The sequence below is a fragment of the Eleutherodactylus coqui genome, chromosome 5 (genome assembly GCF_035609145.1).
Source record: "Eleutherodactylus coqui strain aEleCoq1 chromosome 5, aEleCoq1.hap1, whole genome shotgun sequence".
NCBI classification, from domain to species: domain Eukaryota; kingdom Metazoa; phylum Chordata; class Amphibia; order Anura; family Eleutherodactylidae; genus Eleutherodactylus; species Eleutherodactylus coqui.
The window spans coordinates 24,327,447-24,339,280 of record NC_089841.1 but is presented as its reverse complement, the minus strand read 5'-3'; the positions used below and the strand labels follow the sequence as shown (position 1 = coordinate 24,339,280).

At 45.4% G+C, this 11,834-nt stretch overlaps 1 protein-coding gene across 1 annotated transcript in view; it reads left to right on the top strand.

Moving 5' to 3' along the window:
- Nucleotides 1-224: 224 nt before the first annotated feature.
- LOC136627320 (zinc finger protein 850-like) overlaps nucleotides 225-11,834 on the top strand; it is a 580,493-nt gene continuing 568,883 nt past the window's right edge. The window contains exons 1-7 of the mRNA XM_066602322.1: nucleotides 225-414; nucleotides 8,003-8,106; nucleotides 8,447-8,626; nucleotides 8,709-8,832; nucleotides 11,042-11,145; nucleotides 11,342-11,521; nucleotides 11,604-11,727. Of these exons, the coding sequence (XP_066458419.1) occupies nucleotides 366-414; nucleotides 8,003-8,106; nucleotides 8,447-8,626; nucleotides 8,709-8,832; nucleotides 11,042-11,145; nucleotides 11,342-11,521; nucleotides 11,604-11,727 (865 nt within the window). The 5' untranslated portion in view covers nucleotides 225-365. The remainder of the gene's footprint in view (nucleotides 415-8,002; nucleotides 8,107-8,446; nucleotides 8,627-8,708; nucleotides 8,833-11,041; nucleotides 11,146-11,341; nucleotides 11,522-11,603; nucleotides 11,728-11,834) is intronic.

The window sequence follows — 11,834 nt, the reverse complement described above, 5'->3', positions numbered from 1 at the left end:
CTCGGGTCGCCCATTGACTTCAATGGGGTTCGTTACTCGAAACGAACCCTCGAGCATCGCGGAAAGTTCGACTCGAGTAACGAGCACCCGAGCATTTTGGTGCTCGCTCATCTCTAGTCTGTGATACAGCAGCAGCTCTCCCTGTATCTTCAGCCCTGTCAGTGTCCTCTGTGGCTGGAGAGCTCAGCCTCCCCACTATAGCAGTCCCTGGGCTGCAGAGCCCTTATCAGTGTCCCAGATGCAGGGGGGATGGGTGAGTGTTTACACCGAGCCCTGCTCTCTGCACGGACGGCTCAGCGCAGGATAAGGGAGATGTGAGAGGAAGTTTCCACTTCACTGATTGTCAGTGCCGGAGGAATCAGGGAATGTGGCAGGGAATCCCCTCAACTCCGGAGCAGCACCTTCTACAAGCTGGTATGGGGAAGGCTTGGAGCCCTGTCTGGCAGTGGGGGAGGCGTGTAACTTCAGGCCGGAGGCCCCAGGGATGCACTGTGCCGCGGTAGGCTGTAAATCAGAGCCACAGCTCAGCAGAAGACGCAGCTCTGAGCTCCCCTGGGTTGTAGAGGGTTATGGGGACCCGATAAGAAGCCTCTAGGAGTCAGGAGAGGAAGGGAAACTTTGTTTTTTCTGGCTGGTAGCAGGAGCAATGGAGTTCAGCAACTTCTCCCTCTGAGTGCCAAGCCACGCCCCCTCCCTGTCACCACTATCTGATGTCACCGGTCACTATTCGGTCACTACTGTCACCACTATCTGATGTCACCGGTCACTATTCTGTCACTACCGTCACCACTATCTGATGTCAGCTGTCACTATTCTGTCACTACCGTCACCACTAACTGATGTCACCGGTCACTATTATGTCACTACTGTCACCACTATCTGATGTCACCGGTCACTATTCTGTCACTACCGTCACCACTAACTGATGTCACCGGTCACTATTCTGTCACTACCGTCGCCACTATCTGATGTCACCTGTCACTATTCTGTCACAACTGTCACCACTATCTGATGTCACCTGTCACTATTCTGTCACTACTGTCACCACTATCTGATGTCACCTGTCACTATTCTGTCACTACTGTCACCACTATCTGATGTCACCGCTCACTACTGTCACCACTATCTGATGTCACCGGTCACTATTCTGTCACTACTGTCACCACTATCTGATGTTACCGGTCACTATTCTGTCACTACTGTCACCACTATGTGATGTCACCGGTCACTATTCTGTCACTACCGTCACCACTATCTGATGTCACCGGTCACTATTCTGTCACTACCGTCACCACTATCTGATGCCACCGGTCACTCTCTCTCTGGGTATTATAGTCCGCCCATTTCATTTATTACTTTAATTCCACATTTTTATCGTTTTGCCAGCTATTTTAGGTACATAACATTTCACAGGCCATTTATAGCAATAGTTGTACAATATAGGAGGAAGATGAAAGAATGTGAAGCTCTGAACACGGAGTAATAGCCAATAAGTAGGATAAAAGGAAACAACAAAATATTTAGAGAAATAAATCATGGTCTCGGCCCACAATGTGATGCTTTGAACTCGTGTCTCACATATGCATGAGGCGAGGGGTATAGGTTCTCTTTAACCCCTTTTAGTTGCCCAGTGTTAAACCAAGGACCGCCTCATGCCTCACATATTTCAAAAACCTAATGACTGCCGTCCTTCAGGGTATTCAACAAGTATTTCCTGAGAATTTGAACCACTCGGCCCGCTTGTCCTTGAACCTTTCCACCTGCCTAGTCTGGATGCAATTATATGCCCCATTAAGCAGATGTGATGAACCACCTGGATATTTCAGTGGTATACTAGTACTTTTCCATTTTTTTGCTACGGAAGATTATAAGAACATCCTCTGAGGAGTCGTCTTCTCTGCCACCGCTGGTCCCCACTGTTCTGTAATGTGTGACATGGAGCACCGTGCAGGTTGGATTTGGTCCCAGAGGTTTTGGAGAGGTTCGCACAAGCACCAAATATGTTGATATCTCAACAAACGCGGTTAAATGCCTTCTCCACATCCAAAGCTGGAAACAAAGAAGGCATACCCCGAGCCCACACCACCACAATAACTGATGTAGCGTTGTACCATCTACTGTCTGCTGTCCCTGAATAAATCCCACTTGGTCCTTATCAACATTTGGTGGAACCCCAGAGAGTCTGTTGGTTAATATTTCACATATAATTTTTATATCTGTATTTAACAGGGATTTTGGTGTAACAGAAGCGGAGGGATCGGGGCTTTTACCAGCCAGAGGCAAGGTGGTAATAAGTGCCTTCAGCATCTCTGGAGGGACTTCACCTTTTGTCATTGTTTCATTGAACACCTTGGCCAGATATAAGGCTAGGGTGATTTTGTGGGCCTTGTAATAATTCCCCATAAGACTGTCTGGTCCCGGGGATTTGCTCATTTGTAGGAAATTAATGATGTTGAGTACTTCAGTCATACTAAATGGTTGTGATGGTGCCCAATACCTCCGGGGTCAGAGAAGGAGGCTTCATCCTGCTCAGAAAACTGGTTATATAGTTTTGTGTAGGTTGGCTTGTGAAATCATTGTTAGTTAGGTTATACAATGGTTTATTATTGCCTGCCCATGTATTCACAATTCCTTGAAGGTCAAAAGCCTTGTCCTGGGGGTCATTAATAAATAGAATACGAGATCAGGTTGAACGGGCCTTTACTTGTCGTAGGTTATTTTCAGTATTCTAAAGGCCAGGCTGTGTTCATAAGGACACAATTCTTGGAGCTGTTGGTTTCAGTGGATATTTCTTTAGTTCGTTCTGGTGATTAAGAAAACTCATCAAGTCTGTGCAGTCTAGATCGTAGTGATAATAGTAAGGCATTTCTCTGTTTTTTTGTCACATGAGGCCAGTTTTAGGAAATGATATCCCATAAATGCCTTTTGGGTGCACCATAGAGTAGATTAGTTGAGTTAAAAATATTCTGATAATATTTTTAGTGAATTGGGGGCATACTTTGGGTGTTTTAGAATATAGTTGTAAAGACTCCAAACTTTAATAGTTGGGTGGTTGAATTGTTCCTGAATGAACATAGTTATGGGTGCGTGGTCAGACTACACCATGCTGCCTATAGTGGTAGACATGACCCTACTATTAAGACCCCCATTCACCAGCATAAAATCGATCCTGCTATACATCTTGTGGAGTGTAGAAGATTTCCTTGCCGGTCCTTTTGAGGTCTATCAGTTCCCTGCTGTTGGGTCTTCCTTGGCTTTGTCAGCATAATCCCAGCTTGGATTGAATGTCTAAGGAAGTGTTATGTTGGGGTTATCCTGCCATTCTATGTGTCTGTTTCAAGTATAGTCTGTTTGTTGCTCTCCGATACCCCAGAACCTCCAGGGCCAGCAACAGCTTAGTACGGTTTTACTGATGTGTTCGAGAAGAAAGAGGCAGAATGTCTGCCACCACATTGTTCCCATGACTGTCCTATTGATCTGGTGCCAGGTTCTGCATATCCTTGAGGGAGGGTATAGCCTCTGTCCCTTTCTGAGTTCCAACCTACTGCAAAATATATCAGATAATCTCGCCATGAGATTCATCTACAAGTCTTCTCTCCTGCTGGAGCATATTCTACTTTGTTAGAAAGAAGGATGGGTCACTCCGGCCTTGCATAGAATATCGGGGCTTGAATGCTATTGCCAAAAATATCCGTGACCCTTAATCCATGAACTGTTTGCTTGCACTGAGCTCGTATCTTTACGAATCATGATGTACGTGGAACTTTTAATCTCCTCCACATTCGTGAGGGTGTGTGGTGCAAATATAGTTGCCTATTTGCAGCCCTCCATTTCATATCTTCTTGTAATGGAAGCCTATATAAATGGATATTTATGATTTTTTTTATCCATCCATTTTGTATCTTAAATGTGAAATGCTATGAATACTCATGTGGACTTTAAACCTGTTTGGTGTAGGCTTAGTTATCCAAAACCCACTTCTTTAAAGCCTTATCCAAACTTGTGGTTTTCCAGTTGGCAAAACAGGGTGACGAGTGGAAAACCCTTGGATTGGACATTATTGAGTATTTGGTTATGCCTTTCTGTCTGGTTAATGCCCCACCCATATTTTAGAAGTTTGTGAATGACGCCTTCAGGGACCTTTTCTATGAGTGTGTTGTCGTGTACCTCGATGATATTCTGATCTTCTCACCAGATATCCACTCACACTGTAGACAATTCCGTGTAGTACTCTAGCAATTACCCACCGCACAGCAACTCAACCCTCAACAAGCCTGGTGGTCCTTATTCTTTGCTCGATTTGATTTTATTTTGCAATTCCAGCCCACCAATAGGAATGTCAAAGCGGACACACCGTTAAGATCCTTAGATTCCAGTGATCTTAAGGAGAAGCCACAATACATCGTAGACCCTGCCAGTTTAGTAACCGTGGCTCCTGTTCAAATAAAGAATATTCCTCCTGGAAAGACATATGTACCTAAAAGAAAACTAGTTTTATCCTGGGGACACTGTTCTAAGGTAGGTGGACACCCAGTTCAACTTAAAAATATGGAGGTAATTTGTCGTCATTACCGTTGGTTAGCTATGGTGAAGGATATCCAGATCTTTTGTTTCAAAACAAGTCCTCAAAACAAAAACCTGCTGGTCTCCTTTGCCCTCTACCCATTCCAGAGATCCCATGGCAGCACATAGCCACAGAATTTATTACGGATTTGCCCTCATCCAATGAGTGCACAATCATCTGGGTGGTCTTCAATCGTTTTTCCAAGCTGGCTTACTTCATCCCTCTGAAAGTTCATTGACCACATCTTTTGGCTACATGGTTTTCTTCTGCACATGGTGTCTGATAGGAAGGTCCAGTTTACTTCAAGATGTTGGAGGGCTCTTTGTAAGCTTATGGATGCATCCCTGGACTTCTCCTTACCATCCACAGTCTAATGGGCAGGTTAAACATACCAACCAGATCCTGACCAATTACCTCCGTCACGTTACCAATGTACATCATGCCGATTGGTCCAGCCTGTTTAACTGGGACGAGTTTTCCCATAACCATCATGCCAGTGAGTCCACTAATAAATCTCCCTTTCTCATAGTGTATGGTTATCAACCCAGGATTCCTCTGCCTACTTCTTCCACATCTGAAGTTGCGGCAGCAGTTTCATCACTGGAGAATTTTCCCAGAATCTGTCAGAAGACAAGACTAAACTAGAAAGAGCAACCAACCAGATGTAGAAGTTCACCGATTGCAAGCTTTGATCCCCTCCGCAGTTGGTTTCCAGTGATAAAGTATGGCCTTCCTCCATACTTTATAAATTAGCACCTCGATTTTTGGGCCCATTCGAGATATCCAAAAAGGTGAACCCTATATGCTACAAGTTACGGCTCCCTGCGGATACCTAATTCCTTCCATGTCTCACTTTTCAAACCTCCTGGTTCTCAATAAATGTTCTAAAAAGTCCAAATCTGCTGTGGCCCAAGTTAACTCCAAAAAACGTTTGCGAGTTCAAGAATATTCTAGATATGTAGTAGATCAGGAACAAGACCTATTTTTTGGTGGACTGGAAGAGACACGGTTCTTGGGAGCCTTTAGAAAATATCAGTGCTCCCCTTCTACAAAATTTTTTACTAAGAACTGGCAGGAGGAGAAGGGGTCTGCCTGGGTCTGCCGCCCCCCCCCCACCCCCCCCTGCTGTTGCGGGCAGATGCGGGCATCACACTGTCTCTTCTGCATGAACTGCTCTTTTACTTTCTATCAGCACTGCTGAAGTTACTCCTCTGCAGTGCTGTGTGCTTTCCACCAGTATTGCCTGAGTTAACCCTTCTCCATGCTCTCAGCCAAGCTGCAGGGCTATTTAACCTGAGCTGGGAAACTTGCTCCTTGCCAGAAAATCAGTGGTGTTTGTTTCCTGTTCTCAGCTAGCTATTCCGATCTTGAGCTACTGTGTACCGACCCTTGAACCTGTTTGCAGGACTTGCCTGCCTTGATCCTTAGACTTGTAACCCGGATTTTGATTATATACCGCCTTCTCCGACATAAGGTCCATATATAGACTCTGCGCTTTGTCCTGTTTCGTGGTGCGTTTCACCAGTGTCGCCGACCAACAGCCAACTACACCGGGACTACTCCAACCATCGGGTGTTGCAAAGACCAAATATAAAATACAAGGGCAGATTGGGGTTTGGTGGTGGATGTGTCCATAGAAGGCCAGAGAGCTTTGTTACACAACCATATTATTATGTGGTGTAAGGTCCCGATTCCTGCAGAGCTCAAGCGCTTCTTGTTTGTGCATAATTTTAGCACAGTTTTTATTGATAATAAGTTTTACAGAAAAAGGTCTGAATGCCCTCCGACGTAGAAAAGTGGGTGCAGAGGTCAGCAAACAGTAAAATATTGTGAAAGCGATCGGGGACTGTAGGGGATCACCTGGCGACAGACGTTATTTACTCTTTAATGTGATGAACATGGATACGTGTGATGACCTCCCTTGTTGTGGACCTGGGCAGTGATTAAGGCTCAGAAGCCTGTGCGCCCGGTCTGTAATGCGATCGTATCTGGTACCTGTAATAGGTCTTATGTTTTACTGGGGTTGTGTTAGAAGGGGTTTCACTGTAATTCTCTGCAGAGTATGGAGTGGCAGGCAGTGAAGGGGTTAACGCTGAGATTTCCTCTCAGCGCTCCCCTCAGCCTTTTCCTGCTCAGCAGCGCCCATTACAGGCTCTGAGAGAGCTGCTGCAGAGGCTGGACTGCTGGATGATGATGGCAGCGCAGGGAGGGAATCCTCCAGCAGAGGGGAATCCCTCACAGCCTACAATTCTGTGGAGTTTACTAGAGGAGGCTGTTTCCCTGTCTGCTCTCTGTCTGCCGGCGCCATGTTGGATTTCCCTGCTGGCAGGGAAGAACTTTGTGAGCTTCAGAGGGCTCTTCTTCTTACCTCTGACCATCACAACTGGTGCCAGCGATGTCAGGAGATGTTAGGCAGGTCCTGTTGTGTGAATCCCAGGTTTCCACTGCCTGTAGTGCTGATTACATGCTGTTAGGTCTGGCAGAGAAGAGCTAAGCATCCTCCAACATCAGTCACTGCCCCCCCCCCCCCCAATTATTACTTTACTTGCCCGTTGTTGAACCCGCTCATGCTCTGTCATGTCCTTCTTGAGTCAATACTATAGACTATATTCCATGTGTGAATATAGTCTATAGTATTGACTCAAGAAGGACCTGTCAGAGCTTGAGCGACTTGTAAAGAAGAACAATCCTCTCCTCATGTGTCCGTAGACCTATTTTGATGCACCCCATTATCCTATTTGCCTTGACAGCAGCTGCCTGACACTTGTTGCTCTAGTTACGTTTACAGTTATCTAAATTCCCCAAGTCCTTCCCTAAGCCATAAACTTCATATGTTTCTTTACAAGTTATTTTGGTGGCTTTTTTATACAGATGTTTTTTCAGAATTTTTTTTTTCAATTGCAGAAATAGACAAGAAAACTCGCATGTACATTGCAGACATCTATATTGTGCTCTAAAACACTGCAGCGCTTCAGAAAAAACACAGTAAAAAGCAGCTCTGAACTTGGAGAAGAGTCAGTGGGGCGGTCGCTGCCGACTTCTCCCTGCCTGGGTCGGCTATCAGTCCAATTGATCCGGGTGAGGAGAACCCTGTCGGGGTTTTGTGTTGTCTGTAGTTCATAAAACTCACAAAACAGCTTCTCTTTAATATCATCTTAAAGGTGTTTTCCCATGAATTGCTTCATTACCCCTGTGTCCTTCCTGGTTGCTGCTGACCAGGACATGTGACTGCTGCAGCCAATCACTGCCCACAGCAGAGACCTTTTATAGCCAGTGATTGGCTGCGGCAGTCACATGTCCTGGTCAGCAGCAACCAGGAAGGACACGGGTTGTGAAGCATTTTTAATCAATGGAAAAAAACACAAATGTTTCCCCTTATTATCACCAGTAAATTTATAATGTTTTTTTTTTACATTGTTTTATATTCTTTCCATTTAGGACCCTACATGACTGATTCATCAAAGATGGAGAAGGACAGAAACAAGATGGCTGAAAGTGTATTAAATCTCACCCTAGAGATACTCTTCCAGCTTACTGGGGAGGTGAGAGATTCTGATGATGTCACAATACATCATTCTTATCTGTGGTAATTACAGATGATGTCACTAGAGGGGGGAGAGATTCTGATGATGTCACATCACATCATTCTTATCTATGGTAATAACAGATGATGTCACTGGGGAGGTGAGAGATTCTGATGATGCCTGATTACATCATTCTTATCTATGGTAATAACAGATGATGTCACTGGAGAGGGGAGAGATTCTGATGATGTCACATTACATCATTCTTATCTATGGTAATAACAGATGATGTCACTGGAGAGGTGATGGACTCTGGAAATGTCTGTAGTGATATTTATTAATGTCTCCCCATTTACAGGATTACACAAGAGTGAAGAAGACCTCTAGTGATGGCTGTCGGGCCCCTGTGTGTGATGGATGGGGAAGATCCCTGAGCCCAATTATGGCTCCCCCACCTCACCCCCCGATACATGAGGAGATCAATGTACAGAAGATTCTAGAACTCACCAACAAGATGTTTGAGCTGCTGACTGGAGAGGTGACGCTGCAGGGAATGCTGGGACATTATACAGTAACAGCACTGGAGGCTTCTGGGTAATGACTGTATATTGTGTTGTCAGGTTCCTATTAGGTGTCAGGATGTCGCTGTCTATTTCTCCATGGAGGAGTGGGAGTATTTAGAAGGACACAAGGATCTGTACAAGGAGGCCATGATGGAGACCCACCAGCCGCTCCCATCACCAGGTAATGGATATATTTAGCAGGATTGTAGCTGGGGGAGTGGGGCATGTGCCCCTGGTGCTTGTAGGGAGGAAGGTGCTGGGCAGGCAGGACACTGTGCTAGTTGGATTAGTGAAGCCACTAACTACACAGTTGTTGATTAAAGTCAGTGTATAATCAGTAGGCCTACATATCAGCAATACACATTTAATCGCTGATATGTAAGCATCCCGGTCCTACAGTGATGCTAGTCAGCGACTACACGGTGGACGGCTGCTGTATCAAGCGGTAGCAAGAGAATGTGGCTACAGAAGATCTCTGCTGCACCAGCCCGACTGCTACAGTAGGTGACGGCGGTGCAGGGCTGGAGAGGTGCCTTGGCCCATGCTGTCCTAGACCCCCAAACTATCACCACCAGCCCTTTCTTTGCATTTAGTGCTTTCAGGCCCGGAGGAGGAGGGATCCGGCATCACCGGTAAGAGCTGCTAGGTTGTATCTACAGAGTGCAGCATGCCTTCATTGTGAAGCATGTGTAGTGGGGGTAGTGGGACTGTCCAGCGCAGTGAGAGAGAGCTAGGGTGATGACAGGTAGGTGCGGGAAGGAGGGGGGGGGGGGAGAAAGTGACGCTGCGTCAGGAGTGAGAAGATTGTCCTATAGGAAGATCTTGTGCTTGATTGTCTTTCCGTCCCCCACCCTTTCTTTCAATGAGCAGTACTTCATACTGTACTATTATATTATTACTAATACAGGGGGAAGGAAGGGGGTTATATTTTCTCTTTTTGGGGCAGCTGCTCCAATTATACATGGTAGTACTGGATGCACCAGGGGGGTCTATTATGCAGTTTTTTGGTATTATTACCCTCATTTAGTGCTTGTATTTTACTCTATAGGGCATATTAATAAAATTATGTTTTACTGCTACATTTAGTGATTTACCTGCATTATTATTTGCTGTAACTTACTGAAAAATGTAAGCAACATAGTGAGTTACCATCCATTATTAATTACTAGTGGGAGAGGCTCAGCAAGCAAGATTCAGATGTGGGGCTGCACAACGCTTTAACCCTGGGTGCAGGAAACCCAGCTACGCCTCTGGTATTTACCATATTTTTAGACTATTAGACACACTTGACTATAGTATACACCCCGGCCTCAGACAAAAGAAAATAGGAAAAAAATGTTTTATACTAATGTCACTAACTTCTCCAGAGTAGTGTCAGGGTTTGGTGTTGTAGGGTAGTCAGGGGGTTAATATTTTATTATAATAGTAATATAATCTACAATAATAAAGGTGATGGGAGGGGAACAACAGAACGCCTGTCGGAATGAGCCCTATGTAGTTCTCCGGCACTGATGAAGTGCCCACATGGACCTTCTCTTTGGATGGCGGTCCTATGTTTGTAGCCAGAAGTTCTAATAAATGCTTGTTTTTATCCTCAGTGATGCTGGAGGACCACAAACTGGTATATATCCTCCTGCACACTTGTACGCTCACTCCTGCCATCTCTGTGCACTGGGAGTTCACTGTGACACTGGACACCTGCATTCCTGACCTATTGTAGCAGTGATGTCCTCTGTCTACTTACTCTGCATTCACTTGTACATCATCTCTCAGTGGTAACCCCCTCCCCAGTAATGCTTCAGCTCCAATAACTGCACATTATTACACAGCATGGCCTCCTCCCATGACTTGTATGCTCTGTCTATAAGGTCAGCCTCGTCTCAGTGTCGCAGATTGCCTGTGTGCCGGGGATGGAGACGGGATTCAGCAGACTGAGGAAAGAGGAATAAGAAGGATGGAGAGAAGAGTGCAGTGCAGGCTAGGATCAGTCACTCAAGGGTTACTCAGAGTGACAGCTCTCCGCTGGGGTCTACGAGGGGGGGACAGGTTATCACTGCTCTGCGCTTGGCTGTACGTTGGACAGGGAAGGGGGAGACCATTCAGGTTACTTCACAACCCCTGTGTCTTTCCTGGTTGCTGCTGACCAGGACATGTGACTGCTGCAGCCAATCACTGGCCACAGCAGAAACCTTTTATAGCCAGTGATTGGCTGCAGCAGTCACATGTCCCGGTCAGCAGCAACCAGAAAAAACACAGGGGTTGTGAAGCAATTATAAGTAATAAGAAAACACTTTTAAATGTTTCCTCTTATTATCTCAAAAGACAGTTATAATGTCTTTTTTGTGATTTTTTTTTTTTTTTTTACATTGGTTCATATTCTTTCCATTTAGGACCCTACATGACTGATTCATCAAAGATGGAGAAGGACAGAAACAAGATGGAAAAAAGTGTATTAAATCTCACCCTAGAGATACTCTTCCAGCTTACTGGGGGGGTGAGAGATTCTGATTATGTCACATTATATCATACTTATCTATGGTAATAACAGATGATGTCACTGGGGAGGTGGGAGATTCTGATGATGTCACATTACATCATTCTTATCTATGGTAATAACATGATGTCACTGGAGAGGTGATGGACTCTGGAAATGTCTGTTGTGATATTTATTAATGTCTCCCCATTTACAGAATTACGCAGTAGTGAAGAAGACCTCTAGTGATAACTATCGGGCCCCTGTGTGTGATGGATGGGGAAGATCCCTGAGCCCAATCACGAGGCCCTCTCTTCACCCCCTGATACATGAGGAGATCAATGTACAGAAGATTCTAGAACTCACCAACAAGATGATTGAGCTGCTGACTGGAGAGGTGACGCTGCAGGGAATGCTGGGACATTATACAGTAACAGCACTGGAGGCTTCTGGGTGATGACTGTATATTGTGTTGTCAGGTTCCTATAAGGTGTCAGGATGCCGCTGTCTATTTCTCCATGGAGGAGTGGAAGTATTTAGAAGGACACAAGGATCTGTACAAGGTCATTATGATGGAGACCCGCCAGCCGCTCCCATCACCAGGTAATGGATGTATTTAGCAGGATTGTAGCTGGGAGGGAGGAAGGTGCTGGGCAGACAGAAAACTGTGCTAGTTGTATTAGTAGAGCCACTCACTTCACAGTTGTTGA